Below are 13,371 nucleotides of genomic sequence, written 5' to 3' on the forward strand. Positions count from 1 at the left end.
AGCACTGAATGCCACTGCTGTACCTTAACTCTCTACCTGTAGGGAGCGTTCCCGAGGACAGGGCACAAGCACATGGCATCAGACACAGGACCACAGGCTGCGTCTTGATGAGTTTACCATGTCGTTTGAAACACGGTAAGAAAGGCCAATGCAGCAGCCCAGGGCATGGGGATGAAGGAAGTGGCGATGCCGATGCTGTGTGGTCAGCTGCTCTTCGCCTCAAACCACTTCACTGAGCTGGCCCATTTGGACATTTTCTTTTATGAATAAATAAGTGAATAAACTAAATCAGCTAGCTCCGTCTGTTATTCAGCCTAACCACAATAGGGTGGATTGATAGCTTGTGGACGGGGTTTTTGAAGAGATATGAAGAAAGTGTCCTTCCAGATTAATTCAAGGACAGCACTCTAAGGAGTGTCTTACCCATTTTTCAAGTGTTCTTGTGTTTATTTACTGAAACAACAGGAGTAATATGACATCATAAATCTTTTAAAAATTGAAATAGTAGTGCCAGTCTTGAAAAATTAATAATAAGGAACGCCTTTTAGAGTGTGCTCATGGAAATGTAATATGAATGATTAGTGTTTTTGAACATTAGAATTACAGTGTGTAATTGTAATGTTATAGCAGCTATATAGAAGCCAGTGATCCCTTAATGGAATACATTGTGAATTTAATTATTTACATGGAAAAATCAGGGCTGATAGAGTCACTGAATGATAGACCTACTGTCTCCTACATCCTGCAAGTGTTATGAAGGAGCAGCGTCGCTACCTATGTGGATACGCTCAATCTGTGTTTGTTACTTACTTAGTTTTAAGTTCTACCCTACCGTAGATACGCTTTTGTATCGTCTAGGCTGCCTTCCTGCAAGGCCTACCGTTGGTGCCAAAATTCATTGGATGAGGATTTTGCTTGCAGGACAATGGGGCCCACATCAGAGGCTTAGGTTCGTTCTTTGGGCAGGGAGGGAGCTGTCTGCCACTGTAGAACCAAGTGGCCATGCAGGGTGCGTTGCCCTATACTTCTTCTGCAACGGTGACTTCAAAACTATTTGATGGAATCACATCTGGCAAAAGCATACTTGAAAAATATCTGTATACGTTTGGGAGACACATTTCCTTAGAGTGGCTTCTGAATACACTTAGAAAAAAACAGGAGTTCTTCAGATGCTTTTATAACGCCAGTAATATTAAAAGCACAGTTTCAGTCAAGAGTGCAACATCGCTCCCCTGCACAAAAGGCAGGATTGTGTCGATTCAGCATCTCTGTGTCGGTAATTCTCCCCACAAGTATTTGCCACTCGCAAGGTGCACCTTGCAGGGCTTCTCAGCCATCTCGGGATGCAGGCGTGGGCCTCCGTGCCCGCCAGCTCAGCCGAGGGGCTTTACACACCAGGATGTATTCAGAGCGGCTGCACCAGTCCAGAGGTTTTGCTTGCTCCTGTGAACAATTGATCTGATAGCAAAGGGAAGAAAGAAGGAGAATTTTTAAAATCCTCTCAGCCCCAGTTGAGGGACTCCTCGTAAAACTATCAGACAGAATTCAGCAGAGTGGAAATCCCTGCTCTGATAAGCCCCAGCCCTGGCAGGCGAGGGAGGCAGAGTTCAGGCTGGAAGGGCGCTTGCTGGAAGCCCTGCACTCCCGCGCGCTTGGCTCTCGCTGCTGTTACCGACCTGTGGTGCTACACATCGTTATGTCAAAAAAAGAGCATGTAACCAAATGGAGCTGTGAGCGATTCACACCTAAACCATAGACTTCCCTTTTTGCTGGAAAAAGAGTGTAATTCAGCGAAACACTAATTCCAAAAATTCCTGGTGCGTGATCCTGCACGTGGGCGTGTGTCTTTTGCATGCAAGGAACTGTAAATGCACTATATAAGAGCACATTTGTTAACACAGTTTATTGGCACACTTATTGGCAAAGCATACATAAAATACAGTTGTATTATATAACACACTGACTCACTGTGTCTTTACATGATGAGTTGAACATATTAATATGTAAATGAAAAAATTAGTTTCTTTTATAAAGTTTCACATAAATACACCGGAATAAAAAAAAAAAAAAAAGTAAACCAAAAAATGGTTTGAGGGCTTTACAAAAATATTATACAAGAAATATACTATGAAAAGAAATAACAACGAAGCCAACTCAGATACAATAATAAAAACACAAAAGTTTTAGATTTATTAAGCTGCCCACAAAGTTAATGGATTACATGGCTTTAAAATATCTGGATCGACAGCAATTTTACAAAGCATAAACTCTCATAGGACTGGGTGTCTTTTTCCACATAAAAATATTTCTCATGTCTTTGATGAAAAAAAGACATTTCTTGTTTCAGCATTTTTATTAAATGATGGAAAGAGTATCTACTGGCATCAGCTAAATGTAAATTAAAAATGCTGGATCCTTTAAATGATTAACCAATGAAAGAAAAGTTAAAGAAAGAACAAAAGTTACTTTAAATTACTTTTCCTTAAAAGCTGATTTTTTTTTTCTGAAACAAGAAATTTCAGGTGCAAGTTGAAAAGCAGAAAATATATTACAATTGTAAAAAGTTTTACATAGTTACGTTAATGAGATCCTGAGCACTGATGACTTGTTAAAATATGGCCATTGTTTGATGAGGAAAAAACCAACCCCTTCCAATAAAATGCATTGTCAGAAATTTGCCATGAGATGCTATTTAATTTTCAATTATTTTAATTGAGGTCAGTGCCAGTATCATGTTGTATGTGAATGCTTCCACGAAATGTATATGGAAGCTTATACAAGAGTTTTCCCTAAATAAAAAAAATCAGATAGCTTTAGTTTAGAAATAGATAATGTATCTGTTGAAAGGTGTTTTTTTTAAATTTTATGTTGAAGAATGCTGGGAAACAGTAATTAATAACCCACTGACATATGTTGCAGTGGGTACTGCTGCAGAATAATCTATTGGGAAGCTTGTGGTGTGGGGTTTTCCGATTTAGTCTCCTGATTAGCAGGAGGTTTGCTGTTCCACGGGCTGTTATTTCCCAGTGCAGGTGAATTGTTGAAATCTTCTTCATCATCCATGCCATTTGCTGCATCATACTGTGTATTCTCTAATCTAGTGATAAGCCTTTCATCTTCGTCCCCAAATTCGCCTCCCATCAGAGTTGGTTCTCCTACCACCATCACATCCTGTGAACAGCACCCAATATTTGTTATATGGAAACCTTGAGAGAGAAAAAATCAACTTAAAAAAATTATGTTAGAGAATTTGCGTCTCTTAACTTTGTGATATTTGAACAACAGAGTCAAAAGTTCCTGCATAGTAGGAACCAGGAGACAGGCTTATGCTTTATTTCTAATTTAAATGAAAAATGTAACACATCTCTCTAGCTGCATGCTCATGGCTCTGGATCTCAGAAACCCCAGAACTGAAAAGCAGGTAGACTGAAAAATGTGCATGATTTTAAGCAAATAAGCAGGCTACGAAATTGCCTTAAACTCCTGCTTGAAATATTTAGCCTTCATCCAGTAGTTCTTCCCTGAGCCGTTTTATTTGGAAAGGCACCAGGGTGGGTCTCAGTTGCAACTCGGTGACATGCGTATTTTACAAGTAGTTTAAACGAAACCGCATTGCTTATCCTCAGACTTCTCGAATGTGGAGCGCAGCACTCTAATAAAGATGGTACCTCTCTTATCCATAGCCAGCCAAGCCCTTTTACGCATCCAATATACTTGACATTCTGCTACTTAATTATGGTAATTAATTTAGGTAAAGTTTTCGATAAAAACAATGTTCACACTGATTTGACAATTTGCATAGCTAATTAAGTCATTAGCAAAAACCTGCTGATTGCCAACAAGCCCTGAATTTGCCATCTGTTATTTCATGGTGCCTGTCACCTAACTCCATGTAGGCAACCCTGCCGCCAATCTGTGCAGTAAGAGGACCAATCTGTCCAGCTGGTACCGTAAAAGGAAGATGAAGAGTGCTAATTATAATTACACTGATGAAGCTAGTAGTCATCAAAAACTGAAGCATGCAAGAAAGAAAGAATTCATCTAATCACTGCTTTAAGTACAAATTGTCCTTCCATGAAAACAAGTAAACCGCCTACTGTACTCCAGTGCATCACACGTTTGCTGCAAAAAACCTAACCAGCATGGGATAGAAAGGTGCAAACTTGAGATTGGAAAGCAAAGGTGCAAAGCCAGAGAGCTCTCCTGTTCTCTCTGTTCAACGGAGAATCAGGCTGCTGTGCTAACTGCTAAAGAAATACGTGGGATGCATCTTTTCATGCAGCTCAGGTGGCAGGGCATCAGCTAGCGTTTGGTGAAAGTGCGGTAATTCCGGATGTCTAGCTTTGTACCTGCTGATTTAACAAGCCCTTCCGAGAATCCTAGAGAACAACAGATTTGCATTTTAAAGGATCTGTTCCTCCTTATGAATGTAAAAGTATTTGTAAAAACCAAACTGAAGACAAATGTTTGCATTCAATAAGGTTTCTTTTTAGCCAGATAGGTACTTCCTTCACCATGAAACGATACAAATTATTGCCTGTAAGTATTTACGCTGTTTCTCAATATCCCTCAGCAAAGGCTGACGTGCTACAGAAGAATGTTTATATCACAGTTTCAGCCTGTGCTATGTGAAAAATTTGTGAGTAGATGGAAACTCTTACATAATTTCTTCTTTACATTGTCTACATTTTGTTACTCCATATATCCATAAAATATTTGGTTAAATAAAACGCACACAGAGCTTTGCGACATAGAAGTTTAAAAGGTAAGTGTTTATGACCAAAAGTTTACCCTAATTTATTTCGTCCCTCTGAACAACAGACAATGTCTAGTGTGCACTGCTGAACCAGACCTGACCCTGTTGTATTGCGAGAGCACTAATGACAAGAGAGACCTGGCAGAGGACAGCAAGTTGGGTTTGAGCGTGCAGTGTGATACGGCAGGCAAAAAGGACCGCAGGGGCTGAAACACAGAAACACAGATCGAGGTGGCAACAGTTCCTCTTACTTCAACGCTCCTGAGTACGGACCTCAAGTTCTCCCTGTTGCCATACCAGCAAGAGGCTGGCAACTCTGATGAGACTTAGAAAGCGCACCAGAAATAACGATGGGGCTAGAACAGCTGGCTGGGGAGGCCACGTGAAAGAATTAGATATGTATTACATCCACCAAATGGTTGGGAGGGGTACATATGCTTAACAGCTGCAAGCACTGAAAGGAAGAGGACCGCTTTAGGCCAATCTGATGAGATGCACACTGGGGTACTAAGATGACATTACGTAAATGAAAATGTAACCCCCACTGCTAAGACAATATTCCTGTTACCGAGAACCGCAGACTGAGGACAGCACTGCCTTTGCTGCTCAGGTCACCTAACTCTGGGCTGAGTTAGGTGGGAAAAATCTCAGTCTGTGGTAGGAAACGTTTGTGCACCAGCGGGGAGATGCTCAATGACCTTGTCAGTATTTCCATCTCTAATTTCTCAGAATCTTTGCAAATATTATTCCTTTAGTATAATGACACCCACTGAGAGGACAGTTTGCACTTATATTTCTCCATGCTATTAAGTACCTTTCTCTCTCTCTCTCTGGGAATTAAACTACAATTATATTGAGGTTAGTGGAGTTTTCCCTCGTTCTATTTAAAAGATAGATATCACAGCATTAGTTACAGGACATTTAAAAAAATAATATATATATTCTTGACAATCCTGCCACTTATAGTTATGTCAGGCAAAAATAGTGTCTCAGGAAGCGCACATGCTGGTTCCTCCCCAGAGAGGATTCTGCTCCTCAGACTGAAAGCTGAAGACCCCACCGAGTGCACCCCATTGAACCTCCACTCACTAGATCCCGTGCAATGACCACCAACCTCTGAGGAGGACTGGAAGTGACTCCTTTTAGAGCCCCTCAATGCTTCTCCTTAAATTGGCCAGTGGGGGTCACTGCTGTTGAATGACACAAGGCTCCATCCCTCCCAGGGTTGAGGCTGCAGCTCTGGAGTGCTCCTAGCTCCTGCTCATGGAGTGAGAAGCAGAATCCAAGAATTAAACCCTAGTCTCTTGCACGGCAGCACACACTGCTATGGCCTAGTTATGGTAGCACATATTTGACTAGATTAGTTTAAAAAAGATTTAGACTGTAGTCACTCAATCTTATTAATTTACTCTGTGATTAGAAACAACATTTTTGGTCAAGGAATGTCTCATGATAGTAAAATATGGTTGCAGTGAAGCACTATAAATAAAGCAGTGGATGTTTTACATTATGTGATAGAAATGTATTATTTAGTAATATAACCACAAAAGCAGCTTTCATGTATATCATACCTTTCATCCTGAAATAACCCTAATTGCCATCCAAACTTAAATTGATGCATATAAACTACACACAGAGATCACTTCATACACAACTCAAATGCAAGCACTTCTATTTAACAGACCGGTCATTTCTCAAGCTTTGTCTTTTTTAGACCTAGCCTCAAAGTTTAGCTCTGCTATGCCCAGTTATGTAACTAAACTTTTTAATTTGGGATTTTAAAGATTATTCTATGGCCAAACAATATCGTACTGGAGTCTGGAGATAAAAATGTCTGGTGGGCCATGTAAAATTCCCCATCCCTATGTCTGCCATCTTTGCTGCTCTTAATGCATAGCCCCGCTCACTGTGTTATGGTGATTAGTTCATAGCTCAGGTATCACAGTCCCCAGAAGTAGAAGAGTGCTTCACAAGCTTGAGATAATTAAAAACGCCTGAAACTATCAAGTATATTGTTCAAGGAAGCCTCATACTCCAAGGACTGAAAGTTGCACTAGTTTTAGCAGCCAGCGTACCTCTAAGTGCTCAGTCAAAAGAAGGATACCTCCTCCTGCCTGCCTGCCTGCTTGCTTGCCTGCCTGCCTGCCTTCCTTCCTTCTTACAGAATTATGTTAGTGGTGATTGTTTTAATAATTGACTTCTTAGCTCCTTGCCACAAAAATTACTAATGACCAAGAGCCCCATTGCTGCCCACACCTGTAATGGTCACTGCCTCCAAGGCAAAAACATTAGACTGACATTGGTGTTGAAATGATCTACAGAAACAGAAGTGACATGTTAATTAGGTTTCAGAGTAAACACTTTCTACAGGAAAATGGTTATCTTTCACATCTCATCATAGTCCTCTCTGTTAACTTGACATTCTGGTCTTGTTTGGAATATTTTTCCTAAAGCGCAACAACCGGAAACCAATTTGTTCACTCTCATCTCCTTACGGCTAAATCTTAGATTCTGAATTGCACAGTTCTGAGACACGGGATAATTTCTGACACTAATCTTCTGGCCCTGGAACTGTAGCTCTGGTACTACTACATCCATTACAAACCACCTAAACCCTACCCCATGCTTCTGAAACATGTAAGAGATTGTATTGCTCCTTTCCACATTAGCAGGTTTATTTATGGATTTGGCTTTTGAGGAGCTTACAGAGAACTACAAAGAGAGAGATTACTGAGGTATGTAACTCGCTTAAAGAGTGCAAGGAGGCTCTAATTAAGACTCTGGATGTAACAAAGAACATTTGATTTACTTAGTGGCATGTAGTGATGCTTTATTCTCTCCAACAATAATGGTATTTCACTGGGCTCATGGTTACAGTATTACACTCAACAGGGTCTTCATTAGTAAATGAAAGCAAAATCCACCTATTAATTTCTATGATTATGACCGGGAGCAGTCTGAAGCAATGGTTCTTAGCTTGTGAGAGCTGTGCATTGTTGTCAAATTTCCAAATTATATAGATAAAAATGGATCAGTGCGCAGGTTTTTTTATTAAACTTAACAGAAAGCGATATTTAAGTGATATGGCTATATGGACTCCTGATGATGACCTCGCATATACCTGTAACCCACAGATCACAGCTTACAAGTCACTGGTCTACGTACAAGGGCCTGGGCTTGCAATAAAGGTTTATTTGAAACAGAAGAATATGAAAAATACAAAGGAATATGATTTCAGCCAGTAAAGAGACTTGGAAACGGATCAGACTTGGGAAAACACTGCAGCTACCTTCAAATACTAGAGGAAATTAGTACTGTGCAAGTGATAAGGCAGTGACACACCCAAACTAGATAACTAATTTCTTTAAAATCATAGGAAAGCTAACATTAGAAAGGCGGAAGGAGTCTTGCCCATCTTTGCTTTTTGTTTGGAAGAAAGAGGAAATTGGTAATTCAAGTTTCTGCACAATGGTTAATGTTTCTTCCAAAGATGAGACGTGATCGAGAACACGAAGAAATCTGAGAACAGTTCAAATGACTGGCATCTGCTGAATATAAGGCAGCTGAACGGACCACAATTTCTGGTTCTCTCTTCTGTCAACTTTCTTTATGTACTAAAAAAGCCAATGCATCTGTGGAAATCACTGGAAGTATTGAGCCTGCATCAATGAAAGCCTGAGAGAAGAAAACTGCTGGTAAGAAAAATGTTTTTGTGTTTGTGCTACTGGGGAGACTTCAGTGGCACTTGGTTCTGCTTCCAACACACTACAGTGTGCTGCCTCAGCACTTATGGATTCAGGTCAAAAGAATGACTGGAAAAGAAATAGGCCAACCTAGGCATGAGTTGTGCAGTGCAATCATATACCACACTGGCCAATTATATTTGTTTTAAGAATGTAGGAAATATGCAATATGTAGGAATGGTGCTAAAGAAGGGACTTGGTCAGGAAGAGTCATATTGACAAGAGAAGATGCTAAAGGTCTGCAACCAATAGCATGAGAAGTAACAGAATCACAGAAACCACATTATAAAGGAAAATGAGTGTAACAGAGTGCAAGTTACAGTCAAAATAGCAAAACTTTGTATTTTATTTAGCAGGGTTGAGAAAGTATAAAAAATAGAGATACAAGGACAGACTGAGACTGACCTTTTTCAAATTACTGATGAGAGAAAAGATGCATACCCACCCACTGGCAGAGAACCTTAAGATGTTTTTGAAGACTGGGTTATTAAAGATGTATCTGAATGTGTCAGCATGGTCAAAGTGCTAATAAATTTAGGGCAACACAAAGGGCACAAATGATACTGACTGATTAGGCTTCAGCAAGTGAGCTTCAGGGTGCAATGCCAACTTGACCCATGCATGGAAGCGCAACCACATCATTTCACTTTCTGGGCTCGGCTCTGTATTGTCAGTACTGTCCCTACCTGAAGAACTGATCAGAAAATACCCAGGTAGAGAAAATGGAATCTCCTCTTACTGAAGAAGAACATGTATGTGACAAAAACCATCCTATCTCATTAATCAATGTTTGCTTAGCTCCATGTATTTATCTGAAGATCTGGAAGGGGCTATGGCAAAAATGACAAATCTCTCTGAAGTTTCAATATTTGTCATAGCTGATAGTACTCCAGCTGCTTTCTGGTCACTGTCCTGAACATGGAACATTTGCCTCTCCAGGCATGAAGACCTCATTAAAGAAACAGAAGGTAATGATGTGGGTAAGAAGTGTGGATGAGGGATATGGTAAGTTCACACATTTGCCATAGTGTACATAGCATTACTGTAGGAGCAAAATTGAATCATTACTAATGTCCTAAACCAAGAAACATTAAACAGAATAGAGGCTAAGGAAATATTCTCCAACCAGGATTAATTTACTGTCAAAGAGAAACTAACATAGGAGAATAAAAATGACAGGAAATTAGGAGTTGGATTCTATTACAGTAGAGAGACTGTCTTTGCTGGCTGAGAAGACATCACTGGAGAAAAAGAGAAAGCTGGAGTACATGACTTCATATTAATCCAGATTTGGTATGGATATGAGCTCATTGTTGGGGATCTCCAGAGAGAAGGATGGGAAAAATGGAACTCAAACTAGCTCTGGTTATGTGAGTCATCTGGACAGAAGATGCAGTGATTTCATTCCTCTTCTCTAATAATGAGGGGGAAAATGCTTTTAACAGTGGAAATTAATGATTTCAGTAGTTTTTTCCTACTGAGCAGCAAAGTCCCATTTACAGAAAGTCTATGGCCAAATGATGCTTTTAGTTAGTTGAAAATTGTCAAATTGTGTTTGAGGATACCTTGTCTTCTATCATATATAAGGGAAATCAAACATTAAGTACTGAATGTTTTGCTTTAAGCTAAAGTTAAGACAAAGAAACAGAAAGCAAGTTACTGCTACCTGCAGCTAAATTCAGAAAGCAGTGGCATGCCTGTAATAAGGCCCACTTCAAAGAATGCATAATTTTGAAGAAATATGGTAACATCTCTCTATTTAACTGAAAAGTGTTGAATAGCTTTACACCAAAATATCCTCCTGCTAAAATTATTTTGAGTTCTGTCTACTCTACAGGGTGGCCTAACCATCAATTCCATCTGGTTTGCTGTCTTTGCTGTGGGGAAGATGGGAAGAGCTGTTAGTATGTCAAACCGAACAGTTAAGCATTTTCCACTTTGCAGAGGGAAAGGAGAAGTGTCCTAAAAATGGAACCTGATCCTCTATACAAAAGAGGCTGGACCATCTTGCTACTCTGGTACAGAAAGCAAACAAAACTGAAAAATATTGATCATGCAGCATCCTGAAAGTCAATGAAGACCAAAAATCCATCCCTCATACCATGATAAACTTCACCATTATGTCTCAGATGCTCAACTATCATCTCCATCAGGAAGAGTAGCCTTGACTACTTCATCTGTCAGCAGTAGCCTTTCAGTACATGAAGTCAGTGTGAGTATCAGTGGGAGTGATAGGTAACTATCAGAGGGCCCAATTACACTCAGACATACAAGTACACATGGCTACAACTGAAGCCAACAAAAGTCATCTCTCCAGGGAGAAGCAGGCTGAAGAGAGGCAGAAGGTCAGATTCTGGTCCTACTGAACTGAACTCAGGGCAGGGACTAGCTGAGATAAAGTGATTTTACTGTCTTTTAAACTTGGAGACAGCAGGGAACTCACTGGTTGCTCAGTTTTGCACCTAATGGCTGTTTTTTCTTAAATATGGTTCATTATTGATCCAAGGGGTTTTCTGGCAGATGCAGCCAGTGAGGCAGAGTGGCCCCCGCCACCAGAGGATCAGGTAACTGGCCTTCTGACTGCTTCGTGCTGCCAGGAAAACCCAGAGATGCCTATATTAGGGAAAGAATCTGACTCTGGGGATGCGAGCCACGTGAAAATTTTAATATGACAAGGAGAAAATATGAGTTTAATGTACTGAAGTCCAAAGCTTCTGTAAACTAGTGGACTGCTGAATCAGCTGCTAAACAAAAATCTTCATTTCATTTCACCAGTGTTAGTCTACTCCTCTTTTTTATCTGGGTATTCACGCTTCCTAGGAAGTGCCTGCTTTGTGCTAACAAAAGGCCTATATCCTCTATCAGGCTTCAGAAGAGACCTAGCCCTTTCCTATCTACTGATCAGAAATCCAATAAAAATCTCTACATGTTAATCCCAAGATACTACTTTACAGTTCCTATAATGTTAAATTTAATTCCCTAGCTTTAAAATGCATAAGCTATCTCCTTATTGACTAAGGCACACTTTGTCACAATTTGGGGTCTGATTACCCCTATATTGGGAATAAGGCAATAAATATGATTATCAAAGTGCTCATACAGTTCTGGAAATAACTTGGTGTTTCCCTATGTAATTAGGATGTCAACTGTTACAGCTAGCAGCGTAGATAAGCTGAGACCCATATTCCAGGGGATTTACCCTCTGCAAGTGGAGTGGTTGGAAAAAGAGATAACCTCTGCAGGCAAATTAATTCATAACCTGTTCCACTGAAGCATCTGAACCCGGCACTGATTAGAGGTAAGGTACTAATGGAGACAGACCAGCAGTCTGCTCAGGTACGACTGTCCTGTTCCACAGGGACTCATCCTCACTGAGCTCCTGGCAGATAGAAATCTACAGGACTCATGCTATATCTAAAAACACGAGGCCCAATCTGAGTTCCATTGCCAGTGGAAGGATGCCCACTGACAAGAAGGGGAGTTGGCCCAGCCCTCAAAAAAATAACATCTGGTCCTCAGGATACCCCTGCTTGAGGGTCATTCGTTAAAGCTGCGCTGCAGAATGGCATCTTCACATCTCCACTAATTCCCCCGCTTCCGCAGCACACTGTGCAAGATGGCCTTTTGCTTGTGGTAGTTTAGACTCAAGAATGCACCTTCTTTACAAGGTAAGGAAAGAATGGAAGCACCATAAGTGATTCAGGCCTAAAAGGAAAGTGAGACTTACAGGTACCTGACTTGATAGACTCAGGTTTGCAGCAGCTGACTTCTTCTTGCTGTTGGTACTATTTGCGTTGTTCCCAGCACTGCTGTTGGAAGTGCTGCTGGTAGAGTTTTTCCTTTTTCTCCGTTTGGTTGTTGGTTGCCTTGTGGGTTCTGCTGCAATAAAATGGTAAGAAGGAAAGCAAACGGCAGATATTGTAAAGCGTGTACTAAAATGATCCATAAGCAGAAGTGCTGAAGTGTTTTTTCATCTAGTTTTAAATTCCTATGTTTAGTAGTAGTAGTAGTCGTAGTAGATTTAACATACGAATCGTAGCCTAATATTTGGACCCAAACCAATGGAATCTGCTTTCAATTTTGTATAAGAGACTACTGAACTTTATTCTCCAAGTATTATCTATAAAGATATTTGAAAGCATTTTATCAAGGGGAGTATCATGATGTTCAAACTGACTGCATAACTTGCTGGTCACACAGCAAGTAACAGTTAGTGCTAAACAAAAATCCAGGTCTTATTCTGATGTAGTGTACAGTCTCAACAGACCCAGCCAGGGCCAAAGGCTAAAGGCAGCTTTCTACCCTACTGCTGCCATCGATACAGCATGTGAGCAACTACCATTTCAGTTCCTCTACCTCTGATGTGGGCTTCATCTTTAAAACTGCCACTCCCAAGGGAACACGTTAGAGAATACTGAACACCACTTCTCTGCGAGTCTTCCAAACTCAGACTGAATCAGGACAATTACATAACTTTTCTTAAATGGAAAAGAACAGAGGGGCCATTGTACTTTTCAAAATTTGGCCTGGGCACCCATGTGAATAGTCTTAGATATACAAATCCTTAATAATCTGAAAAAAGAGACAATCATTATTTTTAGGTGTAAGAGGAAGGAGATTAGGTCCAGGCCTGTAAATAACATTATATTAGTCTCAAAGACAATTAATTATGAATTGTAGCTGTAATTTCAGAGTCACAGCAGGAAGCTGAATTACACAAATGATGAATTCTAATGGAGCCCCAGTATGCATTTTGCATTCCATCTACACATATTTTTGTACTAAATTATATCCTAGTCACAGTGAAACCATCTGAATGTGCACATCTATAAATCAGTTGGGTCAGAATGAAATCATAAACCATCAGAATCA

General features: G+C 40.3%; 1 protein-coding gene across 4 annotated transcripts in view; it reads right to left on the reverse strand.

Moving 5' to 3' along the window:
• Window positions 1-2,940: 2,940 nt before the first annotated feature.
• The window catches only part of LDB2 (LIM domain binding 2), a 222,640-nt gene continuing 212,209 nt past the window's right edge, over window positions 2,941-13,371 (reverse strand). The window contains exons 7-8 of one of the 4 annotated variants that reach the window (XM_086611663.1): window positions 12,227-12,375; window positions 2,941-3,171 (exon numbers count right to left, since the gene is read on the reverse strand). In XM_086611663.1, the coding sequence (XP_086467789.1) occupies window positions 2,941-3,171; window positions 12,227-12,375 (380 nt within the window). Of the gene's footprint in view, window positions 3,172-5,908; window positions 6,014-12,226; window positions 12,379-13,371 lie in introns of those variants that run through there. The other 3 variants (XM_009983662.2, XM_009983661.2, XM_086611664.1) reach the window with 3 other exon arrangements.

The sequence above is a fragment of the Tauraco erythrolophus genome, chromosome 5, assembly GCF_009769465.1.
Source record: "Tauraco erythrolophus isolate bTauEry1 chromosome 5, bTauEry1.pri, whole genome shotgun sequence".
In the NCBI taxonomy this organism is placed as follows: domain Eukaryota; kingdom Metazoa; phylum Chordata; class Aves; order Musophagiformes; family Musophagidae; genus Tauraco; species Tauraco erythrolophus.